Genomic DNA, 18,930 nt, shown 5'->3' on the forward strand with positions numbered 1-18,930 from the left:
TGAAAATGATGCAGACAACACCAGCAAGGATTTATATCGGCCATGGTTAACAGCTTTTCCTAAATCTCAACTGAAAACTCTATATTTGTGTTGATGCTCCAAAAACTGTTTCAGATAGGATTGTTCACACAAAGTGAGATAGCAGAGCTCTTACATCTCATATCACAGATTAGCAGTATTGTGCTGCTTAGCCTGAGGGAGGCATTAAGACCATCTATTTTATCACCAAGTACTATCTGCTTAATCGAAAAGTATGCTCCTGAAAGCATCCTAGCAGAATCTTTTACTGCGGAGCTTACAGGTATTTCCAGGTCAAAATAAAATCTTTATTACCGAGTAGAAATCTTGTAATACAAGTTTTATAGACAATGTTTCATTTTGCAACATTATCATAACATTTTGCAGTAGGTTGATGTGGAATTAGGAGGAATTTTCCATCACACAGTGTAAAAGTGCATTGTTTGTTCAAATGTAGTATGGCCAATTCTTCAACTCTTTATTGAAAAAAATCTGTGAAAAATATTGCATCTTCTAAATTTTATAGTGTCCAAAAGCAAATGTATGTTAACTAGAGATGAGCGAGCATACTCATCCGAGCTTGATGCTCGCTCGAGTATTAGGGTGCTCGAGATGCTCGTTACTCGAGACGAGCACCATGCTGTACTCGTCTTGATTAAACGAGCACTGACCATTGAATTCAATGGAGCCGGCAATACAGCCGGCTCCATTGAAAGCAATGGGCTGCCGGCCATCGCGGGATGAATTGTCGGGAAGGGCTTAAATATATAAGCCCTTCCCTGCAATTCATCCAGAAATGTGTAAAAATAAAATATATATATATACTCACCTTGTCCCGGCAGACGGAGTTCAGCGCAGCCAGCCTGCAGTGGGTGTGAAGGGGGTGTGAGTCAGACATGCCCCTGATTGGCTCAGCGCTGAGCCAATCAGAGGCAGATCTCACTCACACCCATTCATGAATTCATGAATGGGTGAGTGACTGCTACCTCTGATTGGCTCAGCGCAGCTCTCAGCTGAATGACAGCAGTTCAGCACCACAGTGCAGGGGACAGCAGGAGAAGACGCGGCTGTGCCCCGGCAGCTGAAGGGAGGTGAGTATCTATTTTTTTGTTTTTTAAATCACTTTTAATTCATTTCCAGGGAATGGCTTATATGTAAAGCCCTTCCATGAAAAAGAATTCAGGTGTGCCAGCGGACCATTGTCTTCAATGGAGTCGCCGGCAGCAGCAACGGCTCCATTGAAGAGAATGCCTGCATTTTTATTCTTTTTTACACTAAAATCTTTCTTTTTCAGGTAAGGGCTTATATTTTTAAGCCCTTCCCGAAAATTCATCCCGCGCTCGCCGGCAGCCCATTGCTTTCAATGGAGCCGGCTGTATTGCCGGCTCCATTGAATTCAATGGGCTAACATCGTTCTTCTCTGCCACAGCTGTTACAGCTGTGGCAGAGGAGAACTATCTTTATGCTGACAGTGTGCGGAGGGCGGGGGGGGGGGGTGTCTCACTCTTGCCACTATTGTGGCTTAATAGTGAGACCTCGGAGCCTGAAATGCAGCCCTGCATGTTGCTCCTCGCCTGCCCTATCCATTTCTGTGTTTTTTACATGACTTTGGTGATTTGCTAAGATTTTCACAAATGAAAACCTTAGCGGAGCACCAGTCATATACAAAAATGCTCGAGTCGCCCATTGACTTCAATGGGGTTCGTTACTCGAAACGAACTCTCGAGCATCACTGAAAGTTCGACTCGAGTAACGAGCACTCGAGCATTTTGGTGCTCGCTCATCTCTAATGTTGACCCCTTTGGGCAGCAGCCCTTTTCTATTTTTTTTTATTCTTCTTTTTGGTGACATAGCTTTTTTTCTGAAGGTCATTATGAATATGGCAATGCCAAATTTATATAGTTTGTTTTCCACCACCCCCCTTTAAAAAAATAATAATAATGCCTTTCTTTCACCATCTTCTAACCCCTATAACTTTTTTATTTTTTGATTGATGGCTTGCTTAATAGATCAATAGAGGGCTTGTTTTTTGTAGGAAGACCTGTAGTTTGTATTGGTACTAGAGATGAGCAAACCTATTCGGCCACGCCCCTTTTTCGCCCGAGCACCGCGATTTTCGAGTACTTCCATACTCGGGCGAAAAGATTCGGGGGGTGCCATGGGTGAGTGGGGGGTTGCAGCGGGGAGTGGGGGGGGAGAGGGAGAGAGAGAGGGCTCCCCCCTGTTCCCCGCTGCTACTCCCCGCTCCGCCACGCCTCCCCCCGGCCCCCGGGGCCCCCCGAATCTTTTCAATTGAGTAAATACTCGAAACGAGTAGGTTCGCTCATCTCTAATTGGTACCTTTTTGGAGTACATATGACATATGACTTTTTGATCCCTTTTTGTTCAATTTTTTTTTTAGACACGGGGCGGGTGACCAAAAAAAGTGCATTTCTACCATTGTCTATTCTCTTTTCTGATCTTGTTTACAGTGCAGGATAAATAACATGACATTTTACTACATTTGAATTTTATGGACATGGCAATACTAATTTTTTTATGTACTATGCGGGAGAAGGATTTTTTTATTTTACTATTTTTTACATTCACTTATTAAGAAAAAAGCTTTATTAATCAAATTTTTACTTGGTAGACTTGAACGCCATGTACAGTATACTGCAGTACTTTATTATTGCAGTATATCATATTTTTACAGGCATTCTATTAACCTTTGCCATAGGCAGGGCTCAATAGAAGGAAATCCATGGCATGTCTTGGAGTGTTCACAAAGCCACTGGCTGCCATAGCATCCAGAAGGCACCTTGAGACATATAACCAACAACATTCACAGCAATAAAAAATTGCCTATTCCGTACTCTCATGGACAGAGAAGGCCACACAGCACATACCCAGCCTACCTGAGGATTTTGATGCAGAATCGAAAATGGCTTAAAACCTGCCTCCAATTCTGCTTCGTAATCCACAGTTAGACCTGTGGATTTTAGTGTGGAATTACGCAGTTCCAGATTTGGCTGCGTCCTGTGACGTAATTCCATCTCGTGTGATAGGTCTCTTATACGCCAGTACACTGGCGCAAGTGGCTTGATAAATTCTCCCTATGCTTCATTTGCCCTGTATCACATTTTTTAGTAGTGTGTATGATAGCACAGCACAATCACTGGGGGGGGGGGGGATGCATCAAAATTGAGTCAAAGGTCCTCAGCTGGCCATCTGTCTATCGGGCAAAGAAAGAATACCTGATAAATTTAGAAAGACAGTCTCTCACATCTTTCTTTCAGTAAAACACTCAATAGCTAGGAACTGGAGATCAAGGGATTCCTCCTGATTCCAACTGATAACTGATATGATATCGCAACATGAAAAATACGAAAGAATATTTGCCCTAAAAAACAACAATTTTCCAGCCCACGCGGAGTCATGGAAGCCTTGGTGGGACCTATTTGCATGATAGACTAAAATCAAAGAAGGAAAAGTTTCCATATACACTTAATAATTAATTCAATTCCATCACTCCAAGCTAATCCTATGTACAAAAAGGAACTAGACAACTATTCCACTTTTCCTCTCATTGGTTTCAATAGCTTCAACCTCCACCCCAGAAAAAACATTTACACCATCTTGTTAAAAAAAAAGCTTTATTTATTCCATACTTGCATTATAAAGGTCTTATTACCAAAAAGTAATGTTATTATAATCCTGATTGAAAGCCAGATATGGCACTTCTAAAGCTATGCATTTGTATTGCCCCTTTGTACCAGAATTATGTTTAGCAACCATATTTTGAACTGACAGGTGAAAGAAATCTGCAAACATATTTGTCTTGTGTCTCCGTTATTTAGTCTTCTAACTTTGTAAGAACTGCAAAGGTCACTGGAACGAGAAAAGTAAACTTGCCTGGATCAGAAATGCATACGTAGACATACATTAAAGTTATAGTAATTAAACAGTAGGCACACAACCTTTACATCAGCACACCAGCTTTCTACTTGCATTTAACTATAGGTACACTAGTAGAGATGAGCGAGAATACTCAGTAAGGCAATATACTCGAGAGAGCATCGCCTTTTTCGAGTACCTGTTGGCTCGTCCCTGAAGATTTGGGGTGTGTGTGTGTGTGTGGGGGGGGGGGTCAGGGGGTGAGCGGGGGGTTGCAAAGGGGATCAGGAGGGATAGAGAGGGAGATCTCTCTCACTCTCCTCCCTGTTCCCCCTCGCTGCCTCTCTCACTCTCCTCCCTGTTCCCCCTCGCTGCCCCGCGCCGCCCCCCGAATCTTCAGGGACGAGCCAGCAGCTACTCGAGAAAGGCGATGCTCTCTCGAGTATATCGCCTTACCGAGTATGCTCACTCATCTCTAGACACTAGGTAAGACTGCTCTCACATAAGCACAGTATGGATGCCTGTTTGCGTCTGTATTACAGACGAGTGTCCTTGTTTAACTGCAGATCTATTAATCCGAATTCACAGGAACATAGGGATAAGGATTCATAGGGGTCAATAGATGCATGATCAGGCCACGACACTCATTCGCAATTAGGGCATCTATACTTTGCTTGTGCAAAAGCAGCCTAAAGCCTGTGTCACAGGAACGTATTTATGCAGTGAAGAGAACCTATTGATTTTGATGTGTTCGTTCACGAATGTGTATTTGTTTCCAAAAAATACGCACTCCATGCACTCTTTTTCCACATTTATGCATGAAAATAGCACATATTGAACTAATTAATTTAATTGCAAATGGGAGCATGGTTGCGTGTTTCATTATGGGCACAAATGGGTATTAGTGTTACAGCTAAAAAGTGTGCTTACCAGCATGTTGGCATGGTTTGAAAAATTGATTGTTATCAGCTGCGGAGTTATACAGGTAAAGTCGCTGTTTACCTACAAAATTATGCAGCCATTTGATAAGCAATGTGAAACCGAGCGAAATAGTATCTCAACACGGTTCTCGGCTGTACTGTGACCATGCTGCTCTGTGGCCCTGCTCCAAGGAGTGGAGCTAAAGGTTCACATTCCCTGGTGCAATCATTCATTTTGGGCCCTCAGTGCAACTTTTTTTCATGGCTGCTGGCTCTTTTAGGTGACGTTCACATGAGGGAAAGTTCAATGAAAATCCACATCAGGTATCTGCATGGTTGCTGCAGGTTTCTAACATGGATGTTCATTTGTTATAGTCGAGGATCTGCCTGCGGATTTAGCACAGTCAATGGCGAATATCCATGTGCGATTTTCTGATGCAGAATCCGCGTTAAGAAATAACATGTCACTTTTTCTTCTGCACGTGGCTTTCAAGTCCATATGCGGAAATAATCTGTGCTGCATACACAGCGGCACGGAATCCCATTAAAATTAATGAGAGAGTTCAGAAACAGATTTGATGTGGAATTTGCAGTTTCCATGTCAACTCCACAGTGAAAAGCACAATGTGAACATAATCTTAAGTGACCCATTAGTAGCAGCCGGGGTGTTGCTGGGGTCTTAAGAGATCAGTGGCACAATCTCCATGTTCCCCCCCCCCCTCCTCCCATACAATAATAATCCCCCTTTGTGTCCCCTCCACAGTGATAATATCTTCCCACACTGTGTAAGATCTCTCATGTGATCATGGAGACATCTTCATTTCCTGCACTGTAGAAAAGACTGCAAAAACCCTCCCGGATAGCACAGCCTGGAGTCTGACTCTTCCTACTCATGTGACTGATCACATGCTTTTGCCATGATCAAAGATCCTTCAGCCTTCCTCTGCTCCCATACAGCAATCTGCTGATTGCCTCCTTTGACTGTAGGCTTCTTTGGTGTCCCCTCCCTTCATTGCACCAAGGCAGATGCCCCTCTGTCCCCCCTAGCTAAGCTCCTGGATCTTCTAATGTGTATGACAGTCTTCTAAAGCTCTTCTAATGGCAGTTGTTGGTGGGAGATAGGGATTGGCCAGTTGGACATCAACTACCTTATCCTTCTATTCTCAGAGAGATAAGCTCATGCCAAAAGTATCTAACCCCTCCCTACATTCAGAACACATGGACACTTGGCTGAGCCGAGCGTGAATGTGTATGGGGATTCGGGTGAAATAAATGTCTAATATTAATGGTCAAGCTAAGAAGTATATTTGTGCCTGGTGTAAGATTTAGAAATACCATATTTTGTATTTTAGCTATGTACCATAATGCACCAATTCTAACTGCCATTATTATGATTTTACCCATCTAGACAAATAGTAAAGGAATAATTCAACCTGGACAAGCTATTTTTTTAGAATGAAGCCAACCCACCAATCGGCTAATCGACATGCTGCTCAAACCCTGTTATAGCTGAGAGAAGCTCCTAGATGAGGAACGGTCACAGTTTGTTATAGTGCAGCTATAGGGTTTTATGGTGGATTCATATGCAATATAAAGGTCCAGCCCAAACAAATGCAATGAAACACAAAGGACATTATTTGCAGCAATGCCACATCGAAATCACATGTAAAACACAAAGATTTTTGTGCCGAATTGCTTATGGTGGACTTTCATACCATGTGTAATTCTGTAATTCCACCCTAATAGTAGTTAAAGGAGAATCCACATAACAAACCTTTGAAAGGAAAGGTCAACAAACATTGGGTTCTTCTTTTCCCACAGCAGTGAAGTTTTATGGTATTGAAGAAAGAGTTGGCAATACCATTTTGATTATTGAAAAGGTTCTTATCTGCTCTTTGTAAGTCATTGTATGCTATTATTTTCCGTAGATGCAAATGGACTTCTGGCCTACATACTGATGCTCACATACGGAAGTAATGACGGAAATGTTTAATGCAGTAATTTACAATTTCATTTGTGTGTCTAGAAAAACACAAAATGACACATTGTTATGTTCCCCTTTATTGTGTGAGAACAAAGAATGTAAATGGCATCTCCCAGTGTTAGCTGACAATGTGACAAATGTTGATATGACGTTTTTGCTGTTTGCACCAACGACAGATATGTTTTCTTAATTTTTTGCTTTAATGAATTCTGCTTTGTCTTAGCAGTTTGTCAGTTCACATAAAAGAAGAATGCTGCCAAGTTTTCCTAAAGTAATTCACAGTCAAACATTGTATTTCAGCTCATTTATCCTCAGAAGTATGTAGTATGCAACCTGTCCATTTACACAAAGTGAAGACATTTGATATACTGTATGAGAAGCAGTTACCTTTCACAGGTGCCACGCATGTCTGACCACACTGAGGGCAACACTACGACAGTGGGGCAGGAACAGAATGACATTTTGCTGGCTTTTCTGAACAAATCAGATAAAATGTATTATTAAAATCTTAATTATGATACAAAACTATAAATGATTACAATTAGCACCCCATCAAGAATTGTTGCAATCTGGTCAATATTTACACAATGTATCACTCTTGACTCATACAGAAATGGTGGATTGCTGTAAGCCTTTAAGCACTGTGTGCACTTTTGCAGTTTTTATTGCCCCAATGTATTTAAAAGGAACCTGACATTACCTAAGACTACCATAGACTAAGTTATGGTGCTTATGGTTTAGGTGACGTGGAGTCTGAGGAGCCTCTTTTCCTACTCATTTGGTAAGAAGGCTGCGCATGCATCCCATTCATCTCGATGGGGAGTATGCATGCACAGCCTTCTGAAATGAATCATGGCTTTGTGCATGCTGATTTTGCCAGGGACCCGTATGAGTATGGGACACAGCTCCCTGGACTCCTCTTCACCTAAACTATGAGCAACATAACTTAGTTTATTGTGCTTATTTTATAGTTGATGACATGCTCCCTTTAAAAGAAAAATGAAGTGACTTTGAAAAAAGTCTCGATTATAACAAAAATATCTTTTTCAATAGTTTTTGTGTTTCTGTATTGTTACATGCTGCAAACTAAAGCTGGCCCTACACATTCACATTGAATGAATGTCAGACAAACCCACAGTTTTCGCAATAAGTGGCCAACTATCTAATGTTTATAGTTTCCTCACTAAAAACAAATGTCAAGGAAAAAAAGGTCAGGGGTATTGGATTTCAACCCACTAACATACTCGATCCCCTTGCTCTCAAGGGAGATAAGAGTGCCAGAGATTTCTAGCAGTGGCTTATCCCCCTCATCCTATCGAGATCACATTTTCACTTGTCTGATCTGATTATGCATATGTATGGGGGGGGGGGCGAGGTCAGAAATAGGTACTGGCTCAGCGAGCGGTTGGCCAACAGGTATATAAAGTGTATGGCCTGCTTAACTCTGTATGCAGTCTGATCCTGCTTCTTGGTGACCTGCTATTCATTTCTTTAAAGGGGTTTTCCAGGGAAATACTATTGTTCCTCAGCAGGTGTCTACCACTTGGAATTCCTACCATTCAGTTCATTGGGCACCCACTGTCCTTGCTACTACACACAGGGGTATGGAGCGGAAGTTGTAGTCTTGATCCTCTATGTAGGGTCCGAGCTTTGTAACAGTAGGTGCAGCACTCATTGATGTTAAGAGTAAATTTTATATTGTAGTTTATTGAGTTTCTATTTAGGAGATAAGAGTGAAGGAAAAGGGTAGTTCATATTAAAAGCAAATGTCAGGAATTCACATAGAGGGTCACTTCTATGTAGCAAGGAAAGCTGAATACTCTCTAATGGAAAGTCAAAAGCACTGCCTGGAGGTGGGGTTAATGTGTAATTCCAAATTGGGAATATTTCCATAAAAAGGGGCAGAAAGAGAAATTGCCAATGCAACAAACTCTAGAAAGAAACTTTCATAATGATCTGAACCAAATAAGGATATGAATAACCAGATGACTACAGAGAGGAAGACTGTGATGAGTTGGTGGAATTAATTATTGTTTATTAAACCAGGGCTTTTACAGGATCTCATTATTACACATCTATTAGTAACATATTATTACTACTGTTTGTGCAGGCTTTCTTATAGAGTAATCCTAATTACTACTTTAGTTTACATTCAACACTGAAATTATAGATATTAATATATTACGGAACTATGTAAATTGCCAAATACATTCTTATCAGATCCAGTTCACTCCTAAGAATGAATATTATGATAATGCCTTAGGTCATTGGCAGGGTGTTCAAGTTCGCATTCATTACCAGACATATCCAATAATGGTACGGAAGCTAATGTTTATGGGTGCAATATTTGTATGTTAGGGGGTGTGGTGAAATTGTTCGGGGATAGTGGACTTCAAACTGAAGAAGATTTGTACATGTCACTTGGAGGTTTTGACTTAAGTGCCGCAGGTATACTGAAAGGCAATTTTCTTGTCTTTATAATGGATGAAGGAAATGGCAGGTTTGATGTCAAAGGATTGGTGTTCTCATTTGGAAAACAATGTGAAGTTTCGAAAAGCAAGGTATGAAGTCCCTATAAAAGGTTTAGAAGGCAAGAGACCTTCCTCATCAACCTCGCCCTTGGCTTACAGTCATAGGGAACAACTATTTTTCTTATCATACCCTTTTTAAGACCATCTACCTTGCTTTGTCACTTCGCATTCACTACCACCACTTTTCATTGTTGATTATCAAATTGTATAGTGACTTATCATAATGTTAGTAATTACCTTTGCAGATGTGATTAAATAAAAAAGTAGCACTTTAAGGGTTAAATTAAAAAATATATTTGTACTGTGTTAACCAGTATATAGAAAAGATAAAAATTGAGAGTCTCAGTATGCAGAATTTGAGCCATTAAAATGTATCAACTATCAATATTAATATTTATCTTTGCTGCCTCATGGGTCGAAACTGTTAGGTCTGTGACATATATACTGCTTGGGGCTCTGACATTCATTAAGATATCTCTACTTAGTGGGATGGGTCTTTACTAACTAGTACCTGTTCAGTCACAAAAGTAATACTCACTCTTTGCTGCAGGGAGGCAGTCTTTTGAAGATCCCCGATCACAACACTTGGCATTTTTATAACAATCAAAATCACTTTTACATTTTGGACTTGACGGTTCTGTACGTGGAAGGTCATTACATGGGCAGAAACCTCGACGTTCTAGAGGAAACATTTATAGAAAAAGAAAATATACTTATGGTGAAACTACGTAATTTTTTAATCAATTATTTGTACCAGAATGTGGCTAGATTAGAAATGAGAAGGCCTCAAAAAAAAAAGGGAAAAATTGGGAAATTTTTTTTTTCTCGTTTTGTTTCCTCCTATATGTTACATAATTTGTATGCCATGTCATAGATATTGGAAAAAAAACAAAAACAAAACATTAGTTTTCCCAATTTTTCAATTTTTTTCCAGGCCTTCCCATCTTTAGGTTAGATTAAATCAAATGGAGAATATCTCAGACATTACAAGCTACAACTTCCCAGCAAAAGCAACTGTATTCTGGTGGTCTCAGAATTAAAGATTGTCTGTGATGAGACAAGACAACCCTTCACTTCTAGTTACCATTGGCTATTTGGTAAGCGAATATAAAAGATTGCAATTTTGTGATATACCTACAAATACCCTTTTCAACATTTTCACTTACAGTATTTCTTGTGCTGTAAGGCACACTTTTTAGCAAAACCTTGCTAAAAAGTGTCTGAGCCTTACACACTGAAGTTCCCCATCCTGCAGGTCCTCCTAATTGCAGCTTAGCATAGTAATAGAGATCAAAGCTGGTGTGAAGGGCCTTTCTGAGGTCACAATTAGAGATGAGCGAGCGTACTCACTAAGGCAAACTACTCGAGCGAGTATTGCCTTTTGCGAGTACCTGCCCGCTCGTCTCAAAAGATTCGAGTGCCGGCGGTGGACGAGCAGCGGCAGGGGAGAGCGGGGAGGAACGGGGGGGGGGGGGGGGGAGATTTCTCTCTCCTCCCCATCCCCCCCTGCTCACTTCCGCAACTCACCCCCGCCGGCACCCGAATCTTTTGAGATGAGCGAGCAGGTACTCGCAAAAGGCAATACTCGCTCGAGTATTCGCCCTTAGCAAGTGCGCTCGCTCATCTCTAGTCACGATCATGATGTGACCAGTCAGATGCATGGAATGAGTCATACCCAGGCAGTATAAGAACAGAGCAGGAAAGTAAGGTTTTCACGCTCATTACAACAATCATTATTTAACAAATACCATTCACTCACAACAGAAAAAATCCATAACCAAAAATAGGCATGCTGCAGACTTTCAAATCCCCAGCACGCTCTGTCACAGGGAAGATATATGTTTTCACAGAATTTTCATTTGCTGCAATACAGTAAGTGAAAACCATGGTGAAAATCCACAACAAATGAAACCATGTGTGAACTTTGGTGTGGATTTACACGTGCAAAATTTCTTTGTGTGCACATACCCTTACAGAAGTGGGCTGTTACCTTCAACCCTCCCCCCTCAGCACTTATCGTAGGATTTACATACAGGAGGTGCTATGCTGGACCACCAAAGTTAATTATATTGACCACCCCTCTTCCTCAGTCCACCAGGAAAGTTTTAATTAGTATGACATTTTTATTCCTATTTGATGTAGTCAAAACCTGGCGCCATAACCAGCGACACTGACACAGGGAAAACCAGATACTGCAGATATACAAGGCAGAACTTGAAATAGCTGAATACCAGGACCACTAATGCCATCTAAACAAAGAGTATACCAGTACCCTCTGTTCAGTAGGGCTGGTTCAAATAACCAAACAGTTGCTGACTGACTGGCTGGGCAGCCAATTAGCAGTGCCAATGATCTACTTCACAGCTAGGATTAGTTACCTGCTTTCTGACCAAACCCAAGAGAAAATGAACACACATGAATACTGAGAATCATGTGGGCCAGGGCCAACGCCATGATGCCACCTGAACCCACGACCAACCATGTTGTGATAATATCTCTGCACATACAACTTCCAACAGATTTTGCTTGACTGCATGTGGAGACCATGGTTTCCATGTTATTCCACGCAGGCTTTAGGTCCGTGTGCATGAATCCTAACAGTATTTCTAAATGTAATGCATACATTTATATCCATGTTTTTGGACTGTCATTATTTTGCCTACACTTGTAGCACTGTAACACAGAAAGAGGCAGTAACAAAGAAGTAACTTAAACATACCTGCATATGCACATTGGAGTCCGCGTCCAGTATCACAGCATTTCATGTTCTCTAGGCAATCATCATCACATGTGCAATTTTTAGCGGAGGAATTTGCCCAGTTGCTTAAAGACTCTGGCTTTGGACATAAGCCTCTCTTAATTTCTGGAAAAAAGCATACAGATTATAATAGAAATAGATATACTGAAATATCCATTTGTAGTGTACACCATGCCAATAATGTCACAATCCAGGGAAGAGAATGAATAAAGACACTAAGAAATGTTATTTAATGATTATATTTACTCTCTTGTTGTTTCTACCTGGAAGGTCACATCATTTCTTTTGATTGATATATCGAATGGTTATACTTTTTTTATACACATTTTTAGAAGACATTTATTATAGCACATGGAAATGCTAGATGCAATCTTGACATAAATGTGTAAACCTTCTGCATGAAAATGGGAACAGACGAGAACATCAGTAAAAGCATTATAGCAACACCTCTTAGAAAGGGTTTTTTTTAACTTCATATTCTTGGTCATGCATATGAAATAATAATTGGCCTGTGCCTCTTATTACATTTATCGCACTTCATACCCTACCAGTGTAATCTTTACATAGACTGGCATATAAAATGCTGGCCTAGATAAATCTGTCTCGATGTCTGGTATAGTGAATGGGAGCAAGGTTTCTTTGACTGCCCCTTCACATGATAAAATGTTAGCGTGGATTCCAAGGCGATAGTCCCATAAGAATCCACATCCCATTATATTTAATAGTATGAGTTGGTGCCTAAAGGTTTGAGATTTCCGTTTACTTGTTTGCAACGTGACACAAGCCTGTGTCTAATCTGTCTGAGGATTGCAACATATATCTTCCTCTTTAATAAAAGTTGTTGATGAGCAAGATGGCTGTGACTACTTAAGAAGCTGATGTCATATTTCCCTCAACTCTCAAACCAGGCATTTTATCAAAGCCAAAGAGAGTTGAAGGCTGCATTCTGCTATATTGGTGACTTTATTTTGCCTCCCCCGTTAACAGTGGGTTCTCCTGCTAATGTGAATGCCTGCAGTGCCACTCGTAATACAAGTAGTGGTATCCCCATTTGTAGGCCCCCCACGTTCTCTCATATTTGAAGGCCCTTATATATCCATCTACATCTTTAGTAGTCAACCTATTCTGACTACATTCTGAAATGACTATTTCCTGGTTCTCTGCACATAAAAATTCTTCTGGTTCTTCACAGCTTTACAGCAAACAATATTTCAATATAGACAAGAGAGAAACATTTTAGGAATCGTGAAACACATCACTCTTCTTCCTGACAGCAAAATCATAGCTCATTCATATCTATGCTACAATACCACAGCCATCTGTTTTAAAATGTAAATTATGGACTTTAAAAAAAAAAAAAAACAACAAAATGACAGGTCATGGGTTCCACGTGCAGCAGATGGTTCTTTTTTTCTCCATTCTGTAAATTATCCCTTATCTCAGGAAAAAAATGTGAACACTGGTTTAAACTGCTCACTCATTTTCCGTGTATTTATGGCTTGAAAGGACTTCTCATCTAGCGGCTTCCTACATCTCTGTCATGGAAATCAAATATGTGACAAACACTATTATACATTTTTATACAAAATCCGTATACTATTTCGGTACCCCATTTTTCCTGCATATTTATAACCATAATCCAATAGTTTTACATCTATTCTAGAGGAACGGTCCTAGAAAATGCGCCAGTAATAAATGCATGTACACGCCATACATAACAAGATGCATTATGCAAGTTGATCTTCCCATCATTTACTAAAGTCCTACTAAAAACAGAATGCACACCGAATCTAAAAAAAAAACACAATATGACATAGAGATTTCTTATTTCACTTACTACGTTCAGTTATATTGGGCAGACAGCTGACTTCCATCCATAGAACCAGGAAAGTTACTAGGAAAAGCTTGTTACAAGTCATCCTTGCACTTTGTTACAGCTGGTGCCAAAAAGGTACTGTCGTCGTGAAGCTTTGGAAGTAAATAGATTAGTTACACTCCCATTTTAATAGCTTCAATTTATACTCCAACACATCCCTCCTACCAGAATAATAATTATATGTATACCTTTATAACTATTACCTCAAAGTGTCTGACATTAATTAAGGGAACTGGAAAGTTTACATTTGTAATGCCTTAATACAAAGGCATCAATATGACTGTCATAGGAGCGAGTTTTGCTAGTAGCTTAATTAACATGCTGTATGATAATAACCGGTCATGAAAGACAAGGGACCTTTTCTGCTTGTCTATAATTAGCTTAACATCTGTATAATCTATGCTACCCTGATGATGAAAACTAGAAATTTCAGATTTCACAATTAATCTTAGACTGGTGTGAAGCTCAACACCGGTGATTAAACGCCTTTAAACAATATGTAAAGATGGGCGTTTATCCATACATTTATTTATTTAATTCTATATACAGACTTTTGTTAGATAGACAAGAAGAGACAAAGCCTTTGATAGATTCTACTCATGACCTTGGTATAATGCCAGTTGTCAGGTGACACTGCTCCCCTGTGTCACCTGGCACTGGGCGCTGCCAACCTGCATACTGTGCTCTGTCCTCCTCTGCTTTCCTGGGGTCTAGTTGTACGGCTCGCGCACTCCTGACTCCTTTTTTAACGGACCAGCATGCACTCCCTAATCGTATAATCTTCAATTCTTATTTCTGCACCTGCCATGTTAGGCATCAACCTGCTAGGATGGATGCCTAAGCAACTGGTTTCATTAGCCATTGTGACAATGCCCCTGTTTGATTTATCAAACTTCTGAGCTCTCTGGCCTCAGTTCTGTTTACTGAAATTCGTTACTGCCTTCTGCTTCCCTAACTTTCTTCTTGGGCCTCTGCTATGAGTCTTGCCCAAAGCTAGTCTTATGGATTCGCACCTGTTCAGGTACTGCGTCTCAGCCCAGTGCAGCATTAGCAGCCTCATTGCCGAGAGTATCTGGACAAGTAACAGCTTGGAGATCCCACAGCACAGACTATATCCCACTTGGAGGGTTCAAGGGGGAAAACTGGAGTCCAAAAAACCAAAGAAAACCAATGTCTGGCAAGAGAGATCAACATCTGCCTGACTGACATCAGTCAGGATAATTTTTAACATGATCCAAAAACACACCATTACATATTGGTTGAAAACCCAGTGATTTCTTACTTTTATTTTTTTACCTCTGAGTTGCAAAGAAAAACTGACTCATTGAGTTCTGACTCATGTGTCCAGAATATCTGGACAAACAACTCCAGAGATATGAACTGTCATTATATGCATATCTTCGAGATCCAGAGTATCATCTGATATTATTAAAAAGGTTCTTCTGAGATTATTAAATAAAAAAGGTAAATGGCAAGAGACGTTGTAGATAATACTAGATATAGCAATGTTATATAAGAGTATACCACAAGAGCAGGGAGTTATTATGGTAGGAGTTTTTTTTAAAGTAGTCCCCTTATGTCAAGTGTACAGCAATAATTCATAATAGCCAGAATATACTTTATTTGAAACATAATTTTGTTTTTAATTTTATAGGTTTCATTTATAACACAAAGGGACAGTGGGGGGGACACAAATACACCAGTTTTTGTATTTTTTTTATTTTGAGTCACTCGAACAGGATTTTATATGTAATAGAAAGGAATTTTATCAGATATAGGTTTTTCAAGATAGTTATTGATTAGAGATGAGCGAGCACGCTCGTTTAAGGCTGTTGCTCGATTGAGCATCGGTTTTGTTGAGTAACTAATTACTCGACCGAGCACCATGCGGGGGGAGGGGGGGGCAGGTGGGGTGGAGCCGGGGAGAGTGAGAGAAATCTCTCTCTCTCCCCCCACTCCCTCCCGCCGTCCCCCCCGTCCCCCCGCATGGTGCTCGGTCGAGTAATCAGTTACTCAACAAAACCGATGCTCGATCGAGCATCAGCCTTAAACGAACGTGCTCACTTATCTCTATTGTTGATGCTATAATCCTCAATTTGCAAGGACCTGAGGTGAGTTTTTGGAGAAATGGTGAGACATTGAAGAAAATTTTATATTTAAAGAGTGAAGTAAAAGGTAATGATTTTCAGAAGACCACAGACTATTAAGTATTAAGGACATGATAGCGCCTTCTTATAAAATATTGAGAAGTGCTATGACAAGTGGCAGGAGTTAACTAACAATATGGGCGGTGGGATTAAAATGTGGTTGCAATACATGTAAATATTGAGAGATTATTGCATATAGGAGAAAAGCGTTAGAATGTGCAATGACAAAGGAAACATTTGAGATAAAACAATTTTTAAATTGTGGTAATGGATTTGTGCTGTATGTGCTGGAATGCTCCAGTGGCCTCTGGTACAGGGTACAGGGGATGTACCCTTAAGGAATAAGTTAATTAGCACAGATTATTAAACATGGATTAATGTTGTATGTTGGCTCTGTATTCTCTTCTTGTGGAGTAAGTGTATGCCCCTAGTGGACAGAATGCAATGCAAACATACACAGATGTGAATTTGGTCTTAGGCTGCCTATCCATGGGCAATAGTCATAGCATGAATCGTGGCGATAAATCGCCTGCAGATCACACTATGAAAAGCTTTTCATAGGCTAACTATGGAAAGCGCAGCTCGACATCCACGAGCGGAGAATCATAGCAAATCTCTGCTCACAGAATTTAATTGTGGTATACTGCGATTTGCCGTGATTCTCTCTACTAGATAGGCTCATCATGGAGACCTGTCAGTGCTCCCCCCTCCTTCCCCGTGGCAGAATATCGCTAGCAATATTCCATCTTGGCCGTGGACAGGCGGCCTTAAGAAAATTGAAAAGGCAAAAAGTATGATACTTTCTATAAATCATTACCATGCATTGCATTGTTTACATTAATTTGCTTTTCTGTTTACTGACTTTTTTCTCCAAGTACGTTGGCTAAAAGAGAGTTCCCATCTCGGCTTTTGATAGCCAAAATGTGAATCTGCTGCTATGGTTATCAGCTGTTGCTGTAGCTACCATTGAAGTGAATAGGAGCTATGAAAACAGCGTAACACATTGTGCTACGCTGTTTCTGCCCCTATTCACTTCATTGAGAGGTACGAGTACAGAGCTTGGCCGAAGTACTCAGCTGTTTCCAACAGGTGCTCAAAACACAATGCCTGGTTTTCCCATCTTGGCCATGAAAAGTCGAGATGGGAACACCCCTTTAAGTCTTTGCTATTTATCATCTCACATTTTTAGAACTAGGTATAAATACAAATTTCACAACAGATCTATTGTTATATCTTTGTCCCCCAAGTTTACACTCAATATATTTATTATTAGAACTAACTATAAAACTACAAATAACAGTTCAGATTAGCAAAAATCCAAAATAACTGAAAGTTTTATTTCTTTTCTCACAATCCTTCATCCTGATGTCCTTAAACTTGTAAGATCAAAATGGTTTTATGTTTTGTAAACAAGTGATCCCAGGGTTATACAGCTTCTTGGACTTGTATCTTAACTATACTTTTTACTTCAGCAAAACAGCTCAAATGTAATTCCTGTGTTAATTTTATTACTTAATTGGTAAATTAGTGTCTTATAAGTCTACTACCCAACAAGTATTTTTTTATACAGTGTGATGTGTTTGTAATAAAATTTCAGACTTATTTTTTGTTGAATCTATTTTTATTGAGTGTTTTAATAACAAAGTTATATAACAATTGCCATATCAATACACTTATCACTTAGAATATATGATTACAATATGATAAATGTGACCAGCAGAATCTTATAACCAAAATAACATAAATAATAGAGATAAGCGAGCACCAAAATGCTCGAGTGCTCATTGCTCGAGTCGAGCTTTCCGCGGTGCTCGAGGGTTCGTTTCGAGTAACGAACCCCATTGAAGTCAATGGGCGACTCGAGCATTTTTGTATATGACCGATGCTCGCTAAGGTTTTCATTTGTGCAAATCTGCAAAACCTACAAAAGTGATGAAAGCGCCACAGAAATGGATAGGGCAAGCGAGGGGCAACATGCAGGGCTGCATCTCAGGTTCCCAGGTCCCACTATTAAGCCACAATAGCAGCAAGAGTGCCCCCCCTCCCCCCCAACAATTTGTACTTCGGACAAACCCTCATTAGCAAGGCACACCTTAGCTAAGCACCACACTGCCTCCAACCAAGCACAATCACTGCCTGTGGGACACACCGCTGCCTCTTCTCCTGGGTTACATGCTGCCCAACCCCCCTGCATGACCCTGCGTCCGCAGCGCACACAAAAGTGCCCCTGCGCAGCCTTCAGATGCCCTCATGCCACACGCTGGCCTCATAGCCATACCACCCTCATATCTATTTATAAGTGCGTCTGCCATGAGGAGAAACCGGAGGCACACACTGCAGAGGGTTGGCAAGGCCAGGCAGCGACCCTCTTCGAAAGGGGGGGTGGGTGTGGTGATAGCCCACAATGCTGTTGAGAATTGATAATAGATTGACGTTCCATCTTCCTTCCAATCCTGTGCCACCTCCGTTAGGAGCTGCAAACGTGGGCATAAAGGGGAGTCCGTTGCCAGCCCAGCACTTCTACACATCTCCACAATGCAGCAATACTCAGTGTGGGAAGTATGTGAGCGGGCCCTGGGTAAGCCTCTGTCCCAGCAAACACCCTGTGTGGCCCAAGGTGCTGCGAGTCACATAGCAATGGGGACTCCATGTGTCCACACACTACTCATTCTGTTTGGGTGTCGGATACCTCATCGACAACGCAAGGGGTTAACCATCTGCACTCTGCACCCTACCCAAGTTTGTCAGTGTTTTGGGGACAGACAGGTACAACTCCGCTATGGCAAGTCTGTGTGCACCCGCAGCATGGGTGGCTAGCAG

General features: G+C 40.8%; 1 protein-coding gene across 1 annotated transcript; it reads right to left on the reverse strand.

The window, feature by feature from the left end:
- Positions 1-3,636: 3,636 nt before the first annotated feature.
- On the reverse strand, positions 3,637-14,084 carry LOC136572737 (WAP four-disulfide core domain protein 2-like). Its single transcript, XM_066573588.1, has 5 exons — positions 13,925-14,084; positions 12,049-12,192; positions 9,868-10,008; positions 7,186-7,272; positions 3,637-3,888 (listed from the first exon to the last, which is right to left on the reverse strand). Exons 1-4 carry the CDS (start codon positions 14,004-14,006, stop codon positions 7,229-7,231), a joined length of 411 nt encoding a protein of 136 aa, XP_066429685.1. The 5' UTR covers positions 14,007-14,084; the 3' UTR covers positions 3,637-3,888; positions 7,186-7,228.
- Between the last annotated feature and the right edge of the window lie 4,846 nt (positions 14,085-18,930).

The sequence above is a fragment of the Eleutherodactylus coqui genome, chromosome 7 (genome assembly GCF_035609145.1).
Source record: "Eleutherodactylus coqui strain aEleCoq1 chromosome 7, aEleCoq1.hap1, whole genome shotgun sequence".
NCBI classification, from domain to species: Eukaryota; Metazoa; Chordata; class Amphibia; order Anura; family Eleutherodactylidae; genus Eleutherodactylus; species Eleutherodactylus coqui.